Here is a 17,715-nt window from a genome sequence, read left to right on the forward strand (position 1 = left end):
CTTGTGCATCTGGCTAACGTGGGTCCTGGGGAATTGAGCCTCGAACCGGGGTCCTTAGGCTTCACAGGCAAGCGCTTAACCGTTAAGCCATCTCTCCAGCCCCAGCCAGAGGTTCTTAAGGATTCTGAAGGACTTGAAAGACTGGATCATCCTGCGTAGCCAGAATATAAATTGACGCACTACCATCTTCAAGAAAGTCTTGCTGGGGGGGCTGGGATGAGATGGCTCAATTGTTAGAGGCACTCGTTTGCAAAGCCTGTGCCAGCCTGAGTTTAGTAACCCAGTAACCATGTAAAGCCAGATGCACAAAGTGGAGGGAAGATGCATCTGGAGTTTGTTTATAGTGACAGGAGTCCCGGGAGCGTACTCACTCTCTCTCTCTCTCTCTTTTCTCTATCTGCTCATAAATACATACAAGAAAGTCTTGCTGGGAAAATGAAGCCTGTGGAACTGAGCGGGTGTGCTAAGTGGCTTCTGCTTAGTGGCTTCGAATGCCACCCTCTGGAGTCAGCATCTAGCCCAGCTGTGAACTAATGATAACTTCCAGAGCCCAGGGACTCTAGTCAAGGGTCACAGTCCAGGTCGCTAGGCAGGTAGAGCGGTGTCTCCTCCTCTACCTGCTCAGGGACTGTTCCCTCTTCCTAGGCAGCTATCTCCTGCCCTCTGTGTGTAAAAGAGGCCTTCATTTCAGTGTCTGGGACATTGCCACAGCTGCGGGCGGAAAGGCTATGGATGTCCTTTCCATGACTCAAGGAACAAAAAGGAAAGAGATTTGGATTTTTGCTGCTATTGAAGAAGTGTGTGTGTGTGTGTGTGTGTGTGTGTGTGTGTGTGTGTGTGTGACTGTTACTCCCCCTTTCTCCTTCTTTAAAATAAGCAGCTAACATCACTGCCAAGATGGTGGGAAGAATTATATTTCTTGAGTGGGTTGCTCATAGCAACAAACTAAACAGGAAAAGCAGGTCTGGCCAAATTAAACTGGCAAGCAGCGCCAAGCATGTGGCCTTTCTAAGCGAGTGAAATGAGCACCCAGGTGTATTGGTTTCCCCTAAGCCATGGGTCAGGGGTCAAGGGGTCAGATGTTAGGATGGCAGTAGAGGCTGCACAACCCCTTCAATGTGACCTTAACCTGTTTCCATAAGGGGCTTCCTTGAGTCAGACAACCAAAAGAGCCTTTCTCTACTAAACAGGGACCATGGAATCCTGGACAGGACTGGGGAGGTCATCCCAGCTCACACGGAGTCTTTCATGGCATGCAGACTGCCAGGTGAAGGAGAGGCCTGGTCTCTGTAACCAGCGAGAGGCATGCTGGAATCACCAGCTCTGGCTCTTTCCTTGCCATGGCCCCATCCTTCCGTGGACTGAGCACCCAGGAAACAAGGGAGCCTGCCAGAAGCTGGTACACAGACTTCATGAGCAACCCAAACCTGAGCATGGGCTTTGAAGGGCACCAAGGCAGGAGGAGGCGACACAGGGTTCTGCTCTGCACCCAGCAAGCTCTGAAGAGCAAAGGAGGCATAATATCCTTGGGTGTTGGTGGGCACGGCCTCTGGAGGTGCCAGGCCAGTGCCTGGGCTTCCCTTTCTCCATTTTTTTGGTCAGGAAAGCAGCTCCTCAGGAGAGCACAGGAGGCCTCCCCACCTATATGGGGCTCAGGAAATGGAGCTTTGTGTAGACTTTGAGCAAATTCTCTCTCTCAGCTCATGAAAAGCCAAGAGTGCAACAAGAGTCCACACCACCCAGCCCTGGGCTCTGAAAACCAAAGCAGGGCCACCTGGCCACAGGTGCTAGGTTGCCTCTGAGTCTTGGGGCCCCACTTCTTCTCCTCCCCACCCAGTCCCAGCTTTGGAGGAAGTGAGTGTTACCTTGAAGGCCCTGTTGAGCACCTCCTCTCCACCTCTGCTTCCCAGCAGGTTCACGACCACCTGCTTCCCGTACTGCGCCTTCAGAAGCACCATGTGCCTGCAACAACCATGGTGGATGGTGACTCCCTGTCACCTGCGCTGGGCAGCCACTGCCCCCATCTTGTCTCTTGAGGAAGGAGGAGCAGGAGGGATGGCACTTTCTCAACACCAGTAGCCAAGGGCCCACCATGCCCTTGACCTAGAGTGTGTGGGAGGAGAAAGTCCTTTCCTCCTGGCCTCCATCATTGCTCAGCAAAATCCCATGGATGGAACAAGTCAGTCCAGGGACCGTCTGCATGGAACACGTAGGGCAGGAACAATGCCCAGGAAGTCAGACTTGAGGCTATGCTGACCATTCTATAAAGGACCGCCATCAAATATGGAAAATGTTTCAGTCTCGTAAGATGTGCCCATCATTGTAGTTAATTTGTAATTTCCCTCCCTCTCCCTCCCTCCCTCTCTCTCTCTCTTTCTCTGTCTCTCTCTCTCTCTCTTTGGAGGTAGGGTCTCACTCTAGCTGAGGCTGACCTGGAATTCACTATGTAGTCTCGGGGTGGCCCTGAACTCACAGCGATCCTCCTACCTCTGCCTCCTGAGTGCTGGGATTAAAGGCGTGCGCCACCACGCCTGACATGTAACTGTTCTTTCCCTTGCTGTTTCATCCTTCTCTCAAATAGACATGCTGGCGGGCAAGGCTACACCTCAGCATTATGGTGCAGCTGCCTTCTGAGTGCTGCCTTTCAAGTGTGAACCAAATGAGATGGCACCACAAAACCTGCGTGACCTGGGGAACACTTGTACCAGAGGCTGTTGTTAAAATTATCTATTTATTTGTGTGTGTGGGGGGGGTAGGGGTGGGGATGCCTCAGGGCTTCTTGTCACTGCACATGAATACCAGATGCTTGCTCTACTTTTTGTGTCTGGCTTACATGGGCAGCTTGGGAATCGAAGCCAGGCCTGCAGGCTTTGCAAGCAGATTCCTCCCCAACCCCAAGAATATGTATTTTGAAGTGGGTAGTTTGGGGGTGGACTAGCTGACCTCATTAAATGTAAAATACTCAAAAGCACCTGCGTCTACCTCAAGTCTGCCAGCTCTGCTACAGGACAAGACAGGATGAATATGTAGGCTCAGTTCTCAGGGTGCCCCAGAAAAGGTGCTCACCCTCCCTACCCTGAACCCCACCTCATGAAATCTGACGAGTGGAGCCTGTCTCTGGTGAAGAAAGCCAAGTCACCTGCTGAGTCCATCACTGGGTGACACAGGCCTACTGTAGCCACACATCCAAGCCATATGCTACGGCGCAGCTTCTCAGACATGCCCGCGGATGGTCTTCCTGCCTGACCTCTGACCTGCTTCCCCATGGATTCCAGATTCCAAGCTGTGTGGTCTGAATGTGAAGCATCTCCCCAGCCTCGTGCGACTGGGATTAAGCCTCACACTCAGTCCCCAGCTGGTGGAGCCTTTGGGAAGTGGAGGCATGCGGGAGGAGCTCTGCCTCTGCCGGGCGGAGGCTCACTGCTGGCTGGCTCAGTCTTGCTGCTTCTCCCTGCTGGGGTGCGACGCCGCGAGCCAGCATCCTGCTCCTGCTGTGCTCCTCTGCCCTGCTGGATGCCATCCATCCTCTCCTTCCACCAGCTGCTTCTGCCCAAGTGTGCTGTCCCAGCAGCAAGAAGGGAACTGTTTCTCAAGGTTGGAGGGGAAGTCTACTCCTCCCTGCTGCTCTCCTCTCTCCTGCCACCAAAGCTGACCTGGAGCAAATGCTGTGCTCTTTTCATCTGCTCAACCTCCCTGAGCAGAGAAGCCACGAGGAGCAGAGGTGAGTGATGAGACCACTGCGCATCACATGCTTCTTCCCTTCCCTTTAATCTAAAAGTGCGATCATAGTCTGGCTGCTGACTAAAGACCCTGCATCCACTCGAGGCATAAGAGAAGCTGTTTGAAACAAGCTTAGCCGGACACCTTCCTCTTACTTGGGGTGAGCTTCATTTCAGCTGATGTCTACTATTTTCAGAGCACAGTATCCGCCAATGACAACCAAACCAGCTCCATGTGAATCACACTTGAACACACGGCCGTGTTCTGGAAAAGGGCAACGCATTCTTATTATTGGATGACACAACTCTTACAGCAAAAGCCCATTATGTGCAGCAACTAATTAGGGAGTCACAGCGGGGCTCATGTTACCGGTGTTTTGTTCAACAAAAACACACACAAGCAAGTGTCAAACCACTAAAGCATCAGGCGGGATGAATAAAGCACCCAAAATGTATGAGCTTTTGTTAATTTCACTTATAATTTTTCAAGTACAGATTATAAATAGTTCATCTTAGCAATGGCTTTTTCTAAGCAAGGTGCAAAACAGTATGTCATGGTTCAATTCAGGTTTTAAAAAACATGTACACCAAAATTCTTATCTACTACATTAAAAAAATGCTAATAGTAAAATCTCTGGGTGTGATTTGGGAGTTAAATTTTTACTTTCTATATTTTTTAAAATTTAAGAATACATTATTCTTAGCCAAAATCAGGTACTGATATTGTATAATTTAGATTACTCCTTATTAATTAGAAGAAATGGAAGAAACCTCATTGTAAGAAGAAACTGACAGACTGCAATGTATTACCTAAACATTAACAAATTAATTTTCAGGGAAAACTGAGAGCAAGCAAAAATCCCATTTTATTTTTAAAATTTATTTATTTATTTATTTGGGAGAGAAAGAGAGAGAATGGGCGTGCCAGGGCCTCCAGCCACTGCAAAAGAATTCCAGATGTGTGTGCCCCCTTGTGCATCTGGCTAACGTGGGTCCTGGGGAGTTGATCCTGGGGTCCTTTGGCTTTGCAGGCAAATGCTTTAGCTGCTAAGCCATTTCTCAAGCCCCAAAAATCCCATTTTATAATCTCTTTTTTTGTGTAAAGGAACAAAGTAAAAGGCAGATTTGGATTGAGAATTGGGGTTCCCCTCTTCCTCCTGCCTCCATCTGATTGGAGAATAACAGATCTCAGGTGGTGTTGAACAATCCCTACCTGTCAAAAGCAGGGGCGTTGGCCTCCAGGCCTCTGTGGAGTCTCAGATGATGGGAGCCAACCTGCAACAAGGAGAGGACATGGTGACGTTGTTGCTCAGGGAGCCAAGGACAACCACATTCCCTCTCTCCCTCTGACAGCCAGGCTGCATATGGCAAATTTCTCTGTGACTCATTCCCTGGCAGGGAATTCCTGTGTCAGGTCAGGCTCCCTGATCTCTGCTAACAATACTCCCAACCAAGGTCTGGGGAGTCCAGTTCTGCAGCTGCAGTATCCTGACTACAGCACGGACCATGCTGGCAAAATCTATCCACAGCCAAGAGAAATTTCAAGGTAAGACCACGAGGCAGGTATGATATCTGCAAGCTCTTCAGTCAGAACAACTGGGGAGCAGGACCCTAATTTCCACCTTCCTTAGTTCTCCAGGGACCCCAGTAAACTCAAGATCCAAGATATCCTAATGATCTCATCTTAACATTTAGAACTACCTGTTTAATAGTTAACTAAAATAAAAATTTCAAATATATATTGTTACTGCATCCAACTTGAAGGGACTGTCACTGGCCAGATGTTGGGCAATGTGAGCATGCAAGAATATAATGACAGGGGCTGGAGAGATTGCTCAGTGGTTAAGGCATTTGCCTGCAAAGTCTAACAACCCAGGTTCGATTCCCCAGTACCCACATAAAGCCAGATGCACAAAGTAGCTCATGCATCTGGAATTTGTTTGCATTGACTGGAGGCCCTGGCCTTGCCCATACTCTCTCGGCTTGCAAATAAATAAATAAACCAAAAAAAAATTTTAAAAAAAAAGAATATAATGACGTTTATTATACTTAGTGAATACAACAGGAACCTAGAAATCCCTGTGATGATAGTTATGGATAGAGGGGTGGATGGAGAGATGGAAGGATTGGTGGGCAAGTACGTGAGTGGACATAATGGGGAAGAAGTGAGGTCTTTTTCTTATGGTAGAAAGTGTAAAGTCAGTACTAGAACAATCATTTTACAACCATCAGAGTAAATGACAGTAAACATCACAGACTGATGATTAATGTTAGGGGAAAATGTGACAAGGAACAAAGTACTCACCAGACCTCAAAGTGTCCACTATGGACTGCTGGTTAGTGACAATTATAAGTGACAAATCTGCATTATCACCTTGACTGGTGACCAATCTTAATTCACTAATGAGGAGCAAGGTGGACACTATATGTCTAGAAGGACATGGTGTCACAAAGGGATTTACACCCTGAAACAACAGAAACACTCCAAACGAGAGACTCCTGATGTCAAGAAAAAGAAGGTCTGCATTCTCAGTGTTAATGTCTCAAGAATCAGCAAGGCCAAGAAGTTGGTCCATTTGGGTTAAGAAGACTGGGAGTGTGAGACTATGCAGTGATCCTGGCCTGACGAGAAAAAGGAGCGCACACAGGGAGCTACTGAGAGAACCGACCGACGGGGACAATGACTGCCAATCTGATGTATTGTGTCCGTGTTGAATCTCTCAAATGTGTTCCTCTGCTGTGGAAAGGCAAGAGAGAATTGTTCTAAGGAAAACATCCTGAGATATTTATTCATAGGCAAAGAAACATGACGTATACAATCCACTCTCACTCAAGTAATTCTGAAAATAATGCACATATATGATCAAAAGGGACAATTTAGTGAACCTAGGTAAGAGACACAGGCAAGCTTTCTCTTCTGTTCTTGCAACTTTTCTGTCAGTCTGAAATTAGTTCCAGTTTTGAAAACATGTACTTTTGGTTGTTTTGATGTGCTGGAAGAGTGGTGCCCTTGGATTTTCCCACATGACAGCGTGGCCATTCCCAAACACTGTTACACACTGCTCTCCAGCTCTGAACATTCGGCCTGCACATGCCTCAGGAAGGCACATGTCTAGAAAGGTGGCCTCCAGGATAGAGATTCAGAAACTGCAGGCCAGGGGCTGGGGAGCGGGTTCTGGTGGTAAAGTGCTTACTGCACATGTGGCATGGTGATCTGAGTTTGGATCCCTGGCACCCAAGCAAAGGCCAGGCATGGTGGCATGCCTCCTGTCATCCCAGTGCCATGGAACCATACACAGTTTGGTCCTCCAAGACCTTGGTCACAAGGGAAGTGGGTCTATAAAATGAGCCCTCCGGGCTGTGAATTAGTGGAAGTTTCTAAGAAAGGTTAAGCCAGAACACCTTCATTTTGCTATTTGCTTTGATGCCTGGCTAGGAAAATGCCACATACTTAATTCCAAAGCCGCCATGGCCCTGCCTCACTGAGAAGACCTTCCCACCTGTTGGCTCTGCCTCTCTTGTAGTCTGGGGAGATGGCTCAGTGGGTAAAGCCCTTGCTGTGTAAACATGCCAACCTGAGTTGAGATCCCAAGAACCCACACAGAGCCAGGTGCATCAAAGAGTGTCTGTAATCCCAGAGCTTCTGTGGTGAGATGAGAAGTAGAGACAGGAAAATCCCAGAGCTCACAGGCCAGCCAGCACTGACAGGAATGAGCACGGGATTCTCTCCCTCAAACAAGGTGGAAGCAAGGACTGACGCCTGAGGTTGTCTGTCAACCTCCACACAGACACGGTGACACATTTGCGCCTGTACTCACATGAGCACACACAAAAGAGGCTGAGGCAGGAGGATGGCTGTGAGTTTGAGGCCAACCTGAGCTACAGAGTGAGTTACAGGGTGGGCTAGAATGAAATCTTGCCTCAAGGTGGGGGGAGGTAAGTTTCAGGCCTAGCACGGATCTACTGGAATTGAATTTCTGAGGGTGGGGCCTGGAATGTGCCTTTCACAACGCCTCCAGCTCATGCACACCCGCTGCGGTTTGGCAGCACCAGTTTTGACTCACTTCCTGTCTTCTGCCACCTCCTTTGCTCTGGCTGCAAAAGCATGTGAAGAGGCCAGGGAGGGCACAGCTGGCAGAGAGCAGCTCTGGGCTGCCCCCACCCTGCAGAGCTGTAGGGGCTTCCAGACCTCAGCATCACAGCCACAGGCTGGGGCCCTTTGTTTCCTAAGCACAGGAGGGCCTCAGGTGGGAACAGTAGCTCCACCCCCCCATTTTCTCAGGAAGTCATCTTTCCTCGATCACTCTACACATCCCTTCGGTCTAGATTCCTCAGGCCCCAAGTCCCTCATCTGCCATCCCCAGCGCAGCCAATCGTTCCTCCGCCCGTGGCCTACTCCAGTGCCGGCCCACACTACCCTTGTCGGGCACTACCTATGCCTGGCGTAGGCCTGCCGGCAGCCTTGAAAGAAGCTGGTTAGGGCAGAATGAAGTCTCCATTGGCCCTAGCCCCATGGACATAAGTGTGTTGCTGGTTTTAGCTTCCCTTCTCCTCCACCCTAGCCACTCTTCTGGCTAAACAGCCAACAACCCCTGTCTGGCCCCTAAAGTCATTAGTTTAAGATCACAAAACTGATCTTATAGTCCAAGTCCCCAGAACACCTTCTGGCGGGTCACAGTAGAGGCTGCACCCACAGTCTGCAAGCACAAACCGTACCTTCCAGGCTCTGCTCCCACCTAAAGGCTATCAGCATGGATATCTGAGCAACTCCCCCCTGCCTTCCCCTTCCGTAGGAACACTCCAGAGACTTCTGTCGTATCATCCCCACCCCAAAGCCCATCGGGACAGTGGTCCACTGTGTAGGAGCAGCTCTCCCATCCCATGGTAGCTCAGCACGCTGAGCGGGAAGTGCCCTGACTACAGTGCTGATGGTCAGATGGACCCCAAGAAAAGTGGCTTACCTGCCTACCACCGGGTGGTCCTGTGCTTTTCTATGCAATGGGGTCACCAAGTCACTTGGGATCTTCAAGTAATATTTATACTGGCTTCCAACTGCAGACATGGTAATTTAAGATGGCACAGCCTGGGTATCAGGACACTTAAAGCTCTCAGAGGATTTTGATGGGCAGGAGAATCAGGCATTACTGGGGTAATGCCTCCTAGTCTAGAAGTCCAGCTTAGTATAACTTACAAGCTGTCCTACCTAGCCATGTCCATCTCTCCCAGGCCCCATGCCTAGGACCCCAGGCATTTAGTGCCACTCCCTGGATATGCCATGAGCCTGGGGCTTACAATGATGCCCTTGCTCTTCCCTCTGCCAGGCTACTTCTCTGCCTCACCAGTGTCCCACCTCTACTCCAAGTCCCTGTAGACAAGAACCCTGCAGGATGCCGGTCAGACCCCTGGGCAGTCCTGCCACCTATCCTGGCTGGCCTGCTGCTCCTCCTGAGAACTGCCATCCAGATCAGCTGTCCTCTGTCTGTCACAGCTCTGTTCACGTAGCACTGTCGTGTGCCTGCCCCCTGCTCCTTGAAGGTGTCCTGTGTGTCCAGCAGCTGCTGTGAACGCTGCTGGAGTTATTGAGTTCCCATCAGTCTGAGGCATGGCAGGGAAGCTGGCCTTTTGCTGCACCACTCCTCTGAGTCCTGATGAAGACACGGGACTTACCTCAGGACACAGAACTACGCCTGCAGGGAGGCTTGTGTTACTCTCCATTTGTTTCTGTTATTATTTTTCATACCAATTTTTTTATTTATTAGTATGGACATACTCAGTATGTAAATAGCACATGTTGGTTGGTACCATCCTTACCCTCATTCCTGTCCTCCCTCCTCTGCAGGGACCCTCCTCATTGCGGAATGAGAGTCATGCATTGTGGGGTTAGCTATCAGTTATGGGGAAGAGGCAATGTCTCTCTGCATAATGTTCCAACTTGTGGCTCTAACAATCTTTTTGCCCCCTCTTACGCGAATTTCCCTGAGTCATGTTGGGTTCATTTTAGGTCTGCTTCATTGATGAGGTCTTGGGAGCCTCTGTATCTCTGGATCTCTGGTTTGGTAGGAGTTGAGTGTTCTCTGTGTCGATCTCTTTCACCCTTGTGCTGGTACCAGGTTCACCAAGAAAGCAGTGCTCTTGTTCATTTTCCCAGTTACTCTTAGGTTTCAGCTGGGGCCCTGGTGAGGCATGATGGGCAGATTCTCTCCTCAGGTTCTGCATCCATGTTTCCTTCCCCACGAGGTGAAGCATGTTTAGGCAGACGCCATCTTGACTGGAAGTCCTGTTTCTGTTATTATTAGTAACAGCTGCCATTTGAGTGCATTGGGTTCTAGATACTGCACTAAATTCTGTATGTATTAAGATCTTTCATCTTCTCTACCACCCTATGAGGCGGGTGTTACTAACTTCACTTTATGGAATAGTAAACTAGGCTTAACAAAGAAAACAACCTTTATTTTATGCTCTGTGTGTGTGTGTGTATGTGTGTATGTGTGTGTGTGAGAGAGAGAGAGACAGAGAGGGAGAGAAGGAGGGAGATGCGTGTGCCACAGCATGCGTGTGGAGGCCAGAGACCAACTTTCAGGTTGGTCTTTACCTTTTTTCTTCGAGGTAGGGTCTCACTCTAGCCCAGGCTGACCTAGAATTCACTATGGAGTCTCAGGGTGGCCTCAAACTCACAGTGATCCTTCCTACCTCTGCCTCCTGAGTGCTGGGATTAAAGGTGTGCGCCACCACGCTTGGCTCTGGTCCTTACCTTTTTACCTCAGTTGAAGCAGGGTCCCTCTCTCCCTCTGGATTCTCTCTACATGACTATTTTTCTTTGCTGTGCTTGCCATGAGCTTTCAGGAAATCTCCTGTTTCTGCCTTTCACCTTGTCTTCGTGCTGGGATTACAGAAGTCCACCGTGGCTTTTTATGTGGGGCTGAGGATCAAACTCGGGCACTCTGCTTGAGCAGTGAGCGCTTTGTCCACTGAGCCACCTCTCCAGCCCAACAAGAACTTCTTACAGGCGTGAGTTGCTTACTAAGTGGGATGCCAGAATCGAAACATAAACCCGGGGTCTACAGCTCCAAAGCTCTGGACCCCCAGACACATGGACTTGTGTGGCGGCGTGAGGGTGGGCAGGGCAAACCGCAAAGCTGCGTTCTGGGAGCTGGCCAGCCCCAGGCACACGCTGCACGGCCCACCTTGGCCCTGGCTTCAGTTCATTAGTTCATTTCGATTTGGAAGACATTTCTCCTTCACTCACTCACTCTGGAAATTACTGTGCCACAAGACATTTCACATTCCTTGTGGAACTAAGGCACAAACACTCTTGTCAGCTGTGTTTTCAAGAACCGAAGAAGTGGTTTTGCAGAGGAAAGAGGTGAACATAGGCAAGAGGCCTTAATTTACCCTGTATCTTCCCCCAGATGGTTCTGTCACTTGAACTTCAAAGCACAGATTAGACTCACGTGTGTCAGACATGTGTCTGCCTGTGTGTGCCACATGGAGGAAGCTCCTGATGGCAAGACGATGAACCCTATCACAAGATGCACCAGGGGAGCCCCTCTTTTTCAAGAGTAAAATTTTACTGTGGCTGTTTGTATGCTACACAGCCTATGTGTGTGGTAGATATGAATTTTTTTTTTGTTTGTTTGTTTTTGTAGTCTCAGGGTGGCCTCGAACTCACAGCGATCCTCCTACCTCTGCCTCCTGAGTGCTGGGATTAAAGGCATGCACCACCATGCCCTATTTAGAGATGAAATTCTTTTTTTTTTCTTTTTTTATTGGTTAGGGTTAGGGTTAGGGTTAGGGTAGAGATGAAATTCTTAAAGATACATGTGAGACAGACAGATTCAGGATCTAGGAGATTGAATCAATGATACTATGTCTGTGATTACCTATACACAAACCATCATTCCTAGCCCTCTGTCTTCCCCCAGTTTCCTCCCTCTCCCTGGCTGAGCTCATGTTCTCTGGCCATTGCAACTTAGAATACCAATCATGTGCACTTTGCACTTTTCCTTCTGCCTAAGCAAGAAGGGAAAAATTGGAAATTTAGAAAGACAACCAGAACTCATCCTTAGATTGGACGACTATAGGCTGTCATGTCACAGTACCCTCTGGTCCCCTCTAAAATGACTCAATCTCTCTTTCATTATGGGTGGGATTTAAAGGATAAGCACAGGTATTAGGTCCAAAAGTTAACAAGTCCCCAGTAAGATTGAAGAACACTAAAGCCTTTTGAAATTGCGCTTGACAATGCCACAAATGCTTCATGAAACGCACACGTTAGGAATCTAAAAGTGGTTTAGCTGCCACATCCCCTTAGTGTGTGACTGTGACACAGTCACCTGGAGTACATGAAGGCCAGGCTAGTGAGCCACAGCGTTGGTCTTGTGTCTTAGATGAGGGAGACCAGAACACCAAGAGTCCTAGAAACAGGACAGACGACCAAAGGAGTTAGAAGACCATGGAGAAGACGAAGCAGGGGAAGGTGGGGAGCTATCTTGAGGCTTCCCATCCAAGCACTGCAGTTCATCCTGGAGAGACAGGCAGGCAGATGGTGCCCAGGGGAAACCTGTCAATCACCAGAGCCACCCTGCCATGGCCTATGGAATGGCTTCTCTGAGATCTGGGAAAAGGACCCCTTGCACTGAGTCAGGAAGAGCAAGGTTAAAGAATTTCAAAGGGTGCTTCTCAAACTCTTAAACTCTGTCATAGCTAATTTTGGGCTTTCTAATAAGTTTTGATGAGGCAGGGTCTTAATTCTAGCCCAGGCTGGCCGTGAACTTACTGTGATCCTCCTACTTCAGCCTTCAGAAGTGCTGGGATTAAAGGCATGTACCACCACGCCCAGCTCCTGATTCCTTTTTATACCGTGTTCATTTTATCTAAATTTCTCATCCCTTTAAATAGATAGCTCAAGATGTTTCTGAAGGAAAATTCCAAATTTAAAGAAAAACAAGTTCCAAAAACCCTCTTCAACTGTCCAGAATAGGAAACCTAGAGACAGAACATGGGCTGAGTATTGGTTAGGCCAGAGCTGAAGCTGGAAGGAGGGGTGATTGCTAAACACACAGGATTCCCAGCAGTCAGGAGAAGGTTCCAAGACAGGGACCAGGGACATGGGTCTGGTAGAGCTCCTGCTCAGGCCAGAGGAAGGCCTGGGTTTGATGCTTTTTACCAGGAGGGGGAAAAAAATGGATGTTCTAAAATTAGACCACAGAGCTTGTTACATAACTTTGTTAAGCACTGGAGCTCACTGAGTTGGATGCTTTAAATAAATGGAATTTATGGTACAAATGCTATATCACAATAGACAAAAAATTTAAAGCAAACCTCTGGGATTTGAGCACGGTGGTAAATACTTGGAATTCTAGTACTTGGTAGGCTGGTGTCGGAGAACTGCTGTAAGTTTGAGTCCAGACTAAGCTACATAGTGAGTATCAGGGCAGCCTGGGCTACATTGTGAGATCCTGTCTCAAAAACAACAACAAAAGCCTTCAGAAGCACTCCAGGTGCAACAAACGTCTCATGCTGCAAATGAGCTCAAACTCAGGTCTACGTTCCTCCCCACAATGCAAAGCTGAGTGAGGTGTTCATCCATCCATCTTACTTCAACCTAAGGGCTGACACAGACAGCTGCCAACCAAGGGGACAGGAGGCTCGCCTACTGGTGACATGGGGTCAGGTCCAGGACTGGGCTAAGAAGCTGAATTCAGGCTGGAGACTCTGAGCCCTGCCGGGTCAAACACTCCTGAGAACTTGGCACATGGCGCTCTGAGCCTTTTGAGCCACTGGCTGATGACCAAACTCAAGTCACACAAGCAGCCTTTCGTAAGAAGAGCCAGAGATCAAAGGCCCCAGGAGAAAGGCTTTCTGGAAGGCACCACATTTCCCCAGGACAGAGTGCAGCACAGTGATAAATGGGAGGACTCCCCAGTCCGCTCGCCCTAAGCATATCTTGTCAGACCCACTGCGAGAGCAGTGTGTCTTCAGCTAACAACAGATGTGTCCTTGGACCATTTCCCCAGCCCTGAACTCTTCTCAGGACACAGAACTGAATCCCTCTGGCACTGCCCAAAGCCGTGCTTTGCAGGGTATATGTATTTTTAGAGATCACGGGAAAGCTGTGCAATCCTCACGTGGCTCCACACAGGCATTACAGAGTTCCAGACATCAGCCATCAGGGGCCCAGGAGACCCTTCTGAATTTTCTGGGAGAGTCACAGCTCCCAGAACTATTCTCAGCACACTGAATTTAGAGCAATCCCACCCAAGCACTTGGTGGTTCACCTCAACAGATCCTACGCTGCACATACTCCAGGGTCCCCACACTGCAACCAGACTACCTGTCACACGCACACACACGCACACACACACAAACACACCAGCTCCCTGCTCCCAGCTCAGGTGCAATACAACAGGCTTAGGAACAAGATCAGAAATGACAGTGAGGAAAAAAAAAAAAGCACAGCCGTTGATGAGAGAGGGTAGGGGAGCCATAATATGGTAGGATGTCTTCTGTGTAAATTACCTACCTGAAGGCCTGGCTGCTCCCAAAACAGTGGAACAGACCCTCGGATCTGAACGAAGGACGACACTCCATCATCCATGTAAATTGTCTGCAGCACAAGGAAACAGAAAGGGAAAGGACTCTTCAATGAAACTGAATGTCCTGGGCCGTAACGAGATCCTCTGCCTGCGACCTGACACCAGCCAGGAAGGGCAGCCGGTGGACTTCGGTGCCCTCTGCTCTCTCACCTAGCATGGCTGGCACTGCCTCCTGACCACTGGATGGGTAGTGGGGCACAATGGCTTCTTCCTGGCTTCTGAGGAGGGGTCTGGAACTCGCTCAGGGTCCCCCGAGCTGCTGTCTTCCCAGGATCTGGACAGAGATTCTCTCATTCCTAGGACACAACCTCACCTCACCAAAAGGCCCAGCACCCTCTCATCCCTGTTTTAGGAGCAGAAGCAAATGAGCTCTGGGATTTAACTAAGACCTTTGTACAGCCCTCTATTTTTACCTGCCCAATGGCTAAGGAGCCGGAGCTATGAGGAAAGGACTGGACAAAACACACCAGACCAGCTCCACCAAAAATCTAGCTCACTGCACCTGTCAAGTGTTGTATTTGACGGTATAAATCAAGACTCAACTCAAACTTACGCTTGGCCCTGGCTTTGTACCACTGAGCTCTTAAACACACCACTCAGTCAACACACACATCAGTTTCCACAATTTACAGCCCTCACATAAAAACAAATGATGTTTAAACTTTTTGCACATGCATGTGGTGTGCATGTGTATGTGCACGTGTGGGGAGGCCAGAGGTCAATGACAAGTCTCTTCCCCAAGCGCAGTCGTCACTCTTTTTTCCTTGAGACAGGGTCTCTCACTAAACCTGCAGCTTACAGATTCAGCTAGTGAGCAAGCTCAGGGTTCTCCTGACTCTTCCTGCCCAGAAGCTTGGAGTAGAGGAGCTCACTAATTTCGTGTGAGCTCCGGGGATCTGAATTCATGTCCTCATGTTGGCATAGCAAGCCCTTTACTGACTGGGCTATCTCCCTAGCCTTTTGATGCTTAAACTTCAAAACAAACAATACCTCAATTATTCAGAGTAGCTTGCAGGACTCCAATATTATAGGAGCAGAAGAGAACTTAGAGGACAACAAGTATAGTCGTTTTTAAAGGACAAAAAGCACCCTCAGGGGACGGCTGCAGCAGTGATCAGATGGCGGCCTTTATCTGTGCAACCCTACCCTGGCATGGCAGGGCCACTGTGGGCACTGCTGCGAGTCCTTTCCATCGCTCGCAGCCCTGCTCGCTTACAGGGTAGCTTTCCACACAGGCCAGATCACACTCAGATCACGCATGCATTAGTAATTCTGCAGGGGAGGGGTGGCTGATGAGACCCCGTGGCTCCACGGACCACAGGAATGACCTGAACCTGTTATCTATGTTGCGAACTGAAATTGCAGTCTTTATCTTTAGGGGACAGAAAGTTCTGGGTTCAGAATGCGCTATCTGTTTCCAGGTACGGGCACCAGCAAACACCACCATCCATTGTTCTTTTCACAAAGCAGGACACAAGAGCAAGGGATTGAGAGTGCTGTGGACAGGCCCTCTACACTGAGATCAAAGACTGACCACCTGGAACCTGTAGGAATGAAACAACATCAGCCAACACTCTAACATGAGGACGACTGTCCACAAAGCCCAGGATCTGGTGAGCTGAGCTAAGGGACTCTCGTCCTTGACTCTGCAGACCTTGAGCTAAGAGTGCTGCTGTCAGCATCAGCCAGGTCTTCCTGAGCGCAGACATGTTCCAAACCAGTCTGCAAACACTCTGGCATCTACGTCCCGACCACTGTCACTGGCCAAATACCAGTGCAAAGGGTGCTTTGTAGGACTTCCATCCTGGCAGAACGGGCATTGAATGCTCGCGGGCTGTCTCCCCGCACTCGTGCCATTCCCAGAGGGTAGTTGGCATCAGAAGTGGGGCAGAGAATGACGCAGGTGAGAACAGGACACTGGGAGACGCTGGCTTCTGCATCAGCAGCCTCCCACCTGCCCAGCAGCATGGATCTCGACACTTTACTGAACCATGTGCAGCCTCCGTTTTCCTATGTGGTGGCTTGAATGAAATGTTCTCCATAGGCTGGTATGTTGTGAATATCTGGTTTCTAGCTGGTGGCAATTCGGAAAAGTTGGGCTGGAGAGATGGCTTAGCAGTTAAGGTGCTTGTGTGCAAAGCCAAAGGACCTTGATTCGGTTCCCCAGGACCCACGTATGCCAGGTGCACAAGGTGGCACATGTGTCTGGAGTTCGTTTGCAGTGGCTGGAGGCCCTGGAGTGCCCATTCTCTCTCAAACAAACAAACGAACAAATAAACAAATAAAAAAATATATTTAAAGCTGTGGGGGTTAGGCCTTGGGACTTGATACTTCAGCCCCCTTGCCAGTGCCAGGTACTTTCTCTCTTGCTCCCTCCTGGTATGTGATGCAGTGAGCCAGCTTCTTGCTCATGCCATGCTTTTTCCACCATGAAGAAACTTCCCCATAAAGCTGAAATAATCCTTTTCCTTATATAAGATGTTTTGAAGTTGTTTTTTTTTTTTTTATGAGAGAGAAGGAATGGACACGCAAGGGCCTCCAGCCACTGCAAATGAACTCCAGATGCATGCACCACTTTTTGCATCTGACTTTACATAGGTACTGGGGAATCAAACCAAGACTGTTGTTAGGTTTTTCAAGCAAGTGATTTTAATCGCTGAGCCATCTCTCTAGCCCCATAAGCATTTTTGGTTGGATGTCCTGCATCAGGAATAAGAAGGTAAGTCCAATGCCTTCTCTAAGTAGAATCAGGGTCACCTGGTACCCAGAGAGTAAATTTAAGTGCATGCTCCCAGCCCAGAGTGGACACTTGGGGAACATCTCTTCTGTGAGTGTGGACAAGGCCACTTAGAAAGTCAGGAAGGCTGGGCAGGGCAGACAATGAGGTAGATGGGGCAAGGCTAGAGAACCCAAGAACAGGGAACATGGGGAGACCGGGAAGAGTGGCAGCCTTGGAAGGCAAACAGAAGCCCCAGTGCTGACATCGCACGGGGCCTGGCAGGGGCTGTGACGCTGGGAGTGGGCAACGGGGGGGCTACCCTGACCAGCCTCTTTCACTGAGTGGTGACAGCAGAAACCAAAGGGTCACAGGAAGGAAGAGAGAAAGCAGGGAAGCACACAACTGAGTGTGCACGCTCCCTTGAAAGGCTGTGTGCTGGGCTTCTGCTTCCAGGGCCCTGTTTACAATCCCGTGCTCCCACGTCTGCACCCTGGGGAGGACACACACACTCCTTGTAACCTCTCTGGATCAGTCGGTGGCTGATCACCAAGAGTCAAGTGTTTATCAAGCAGGCTGGCAGGCTGGGGGACTTTTGGGGTTGTTTTTCTGCACAGTGAGTCACTGCGCAGGTCAAGCCCAGGCTGTGACTCACAACAGAGCTTTCTGCTGAGGAGTTTGAGAG

General features: G+C 49.3%; 1 protein-coding gene across 1 annotated transcript in view; it reads right to left on the reverse strand.

Annotated features, from left to right (window-relative positions):
• Positions 1 to 17,715, reverse strand: part of Synj2 (synaptojanin 2) — a 101,647-nt gene that overhangs the window by 38,355 nt on the left and 45,577 nt on the right. The window contains 3 exon segments of the mRNA XM_045158245.1: positions 1,866 to 1,962; positions 4,933 to 4,994; positions 14,242 to 14,325. Coding sequence (XP_045014180.1) covers positions 1,866 to 1,962; positions 4,933 to 4,994; positions 14,242 to 14,325 — 243 coding nt within the window.

Source organism: Jaculus jaculus, chromosome 9 (assembly GCF_020740685.1).
Source record: "Jaculus jaculus isolate mJacJac1 chromosome 9, mJacJac1.mat.Y.cur, whole genome shotgun sequence".
NCBI lineage: Eukaryota > Metazoa > Chordata > Mammalia > Rodentia > Dipodidae > Jaculus > Jaculus jaculus.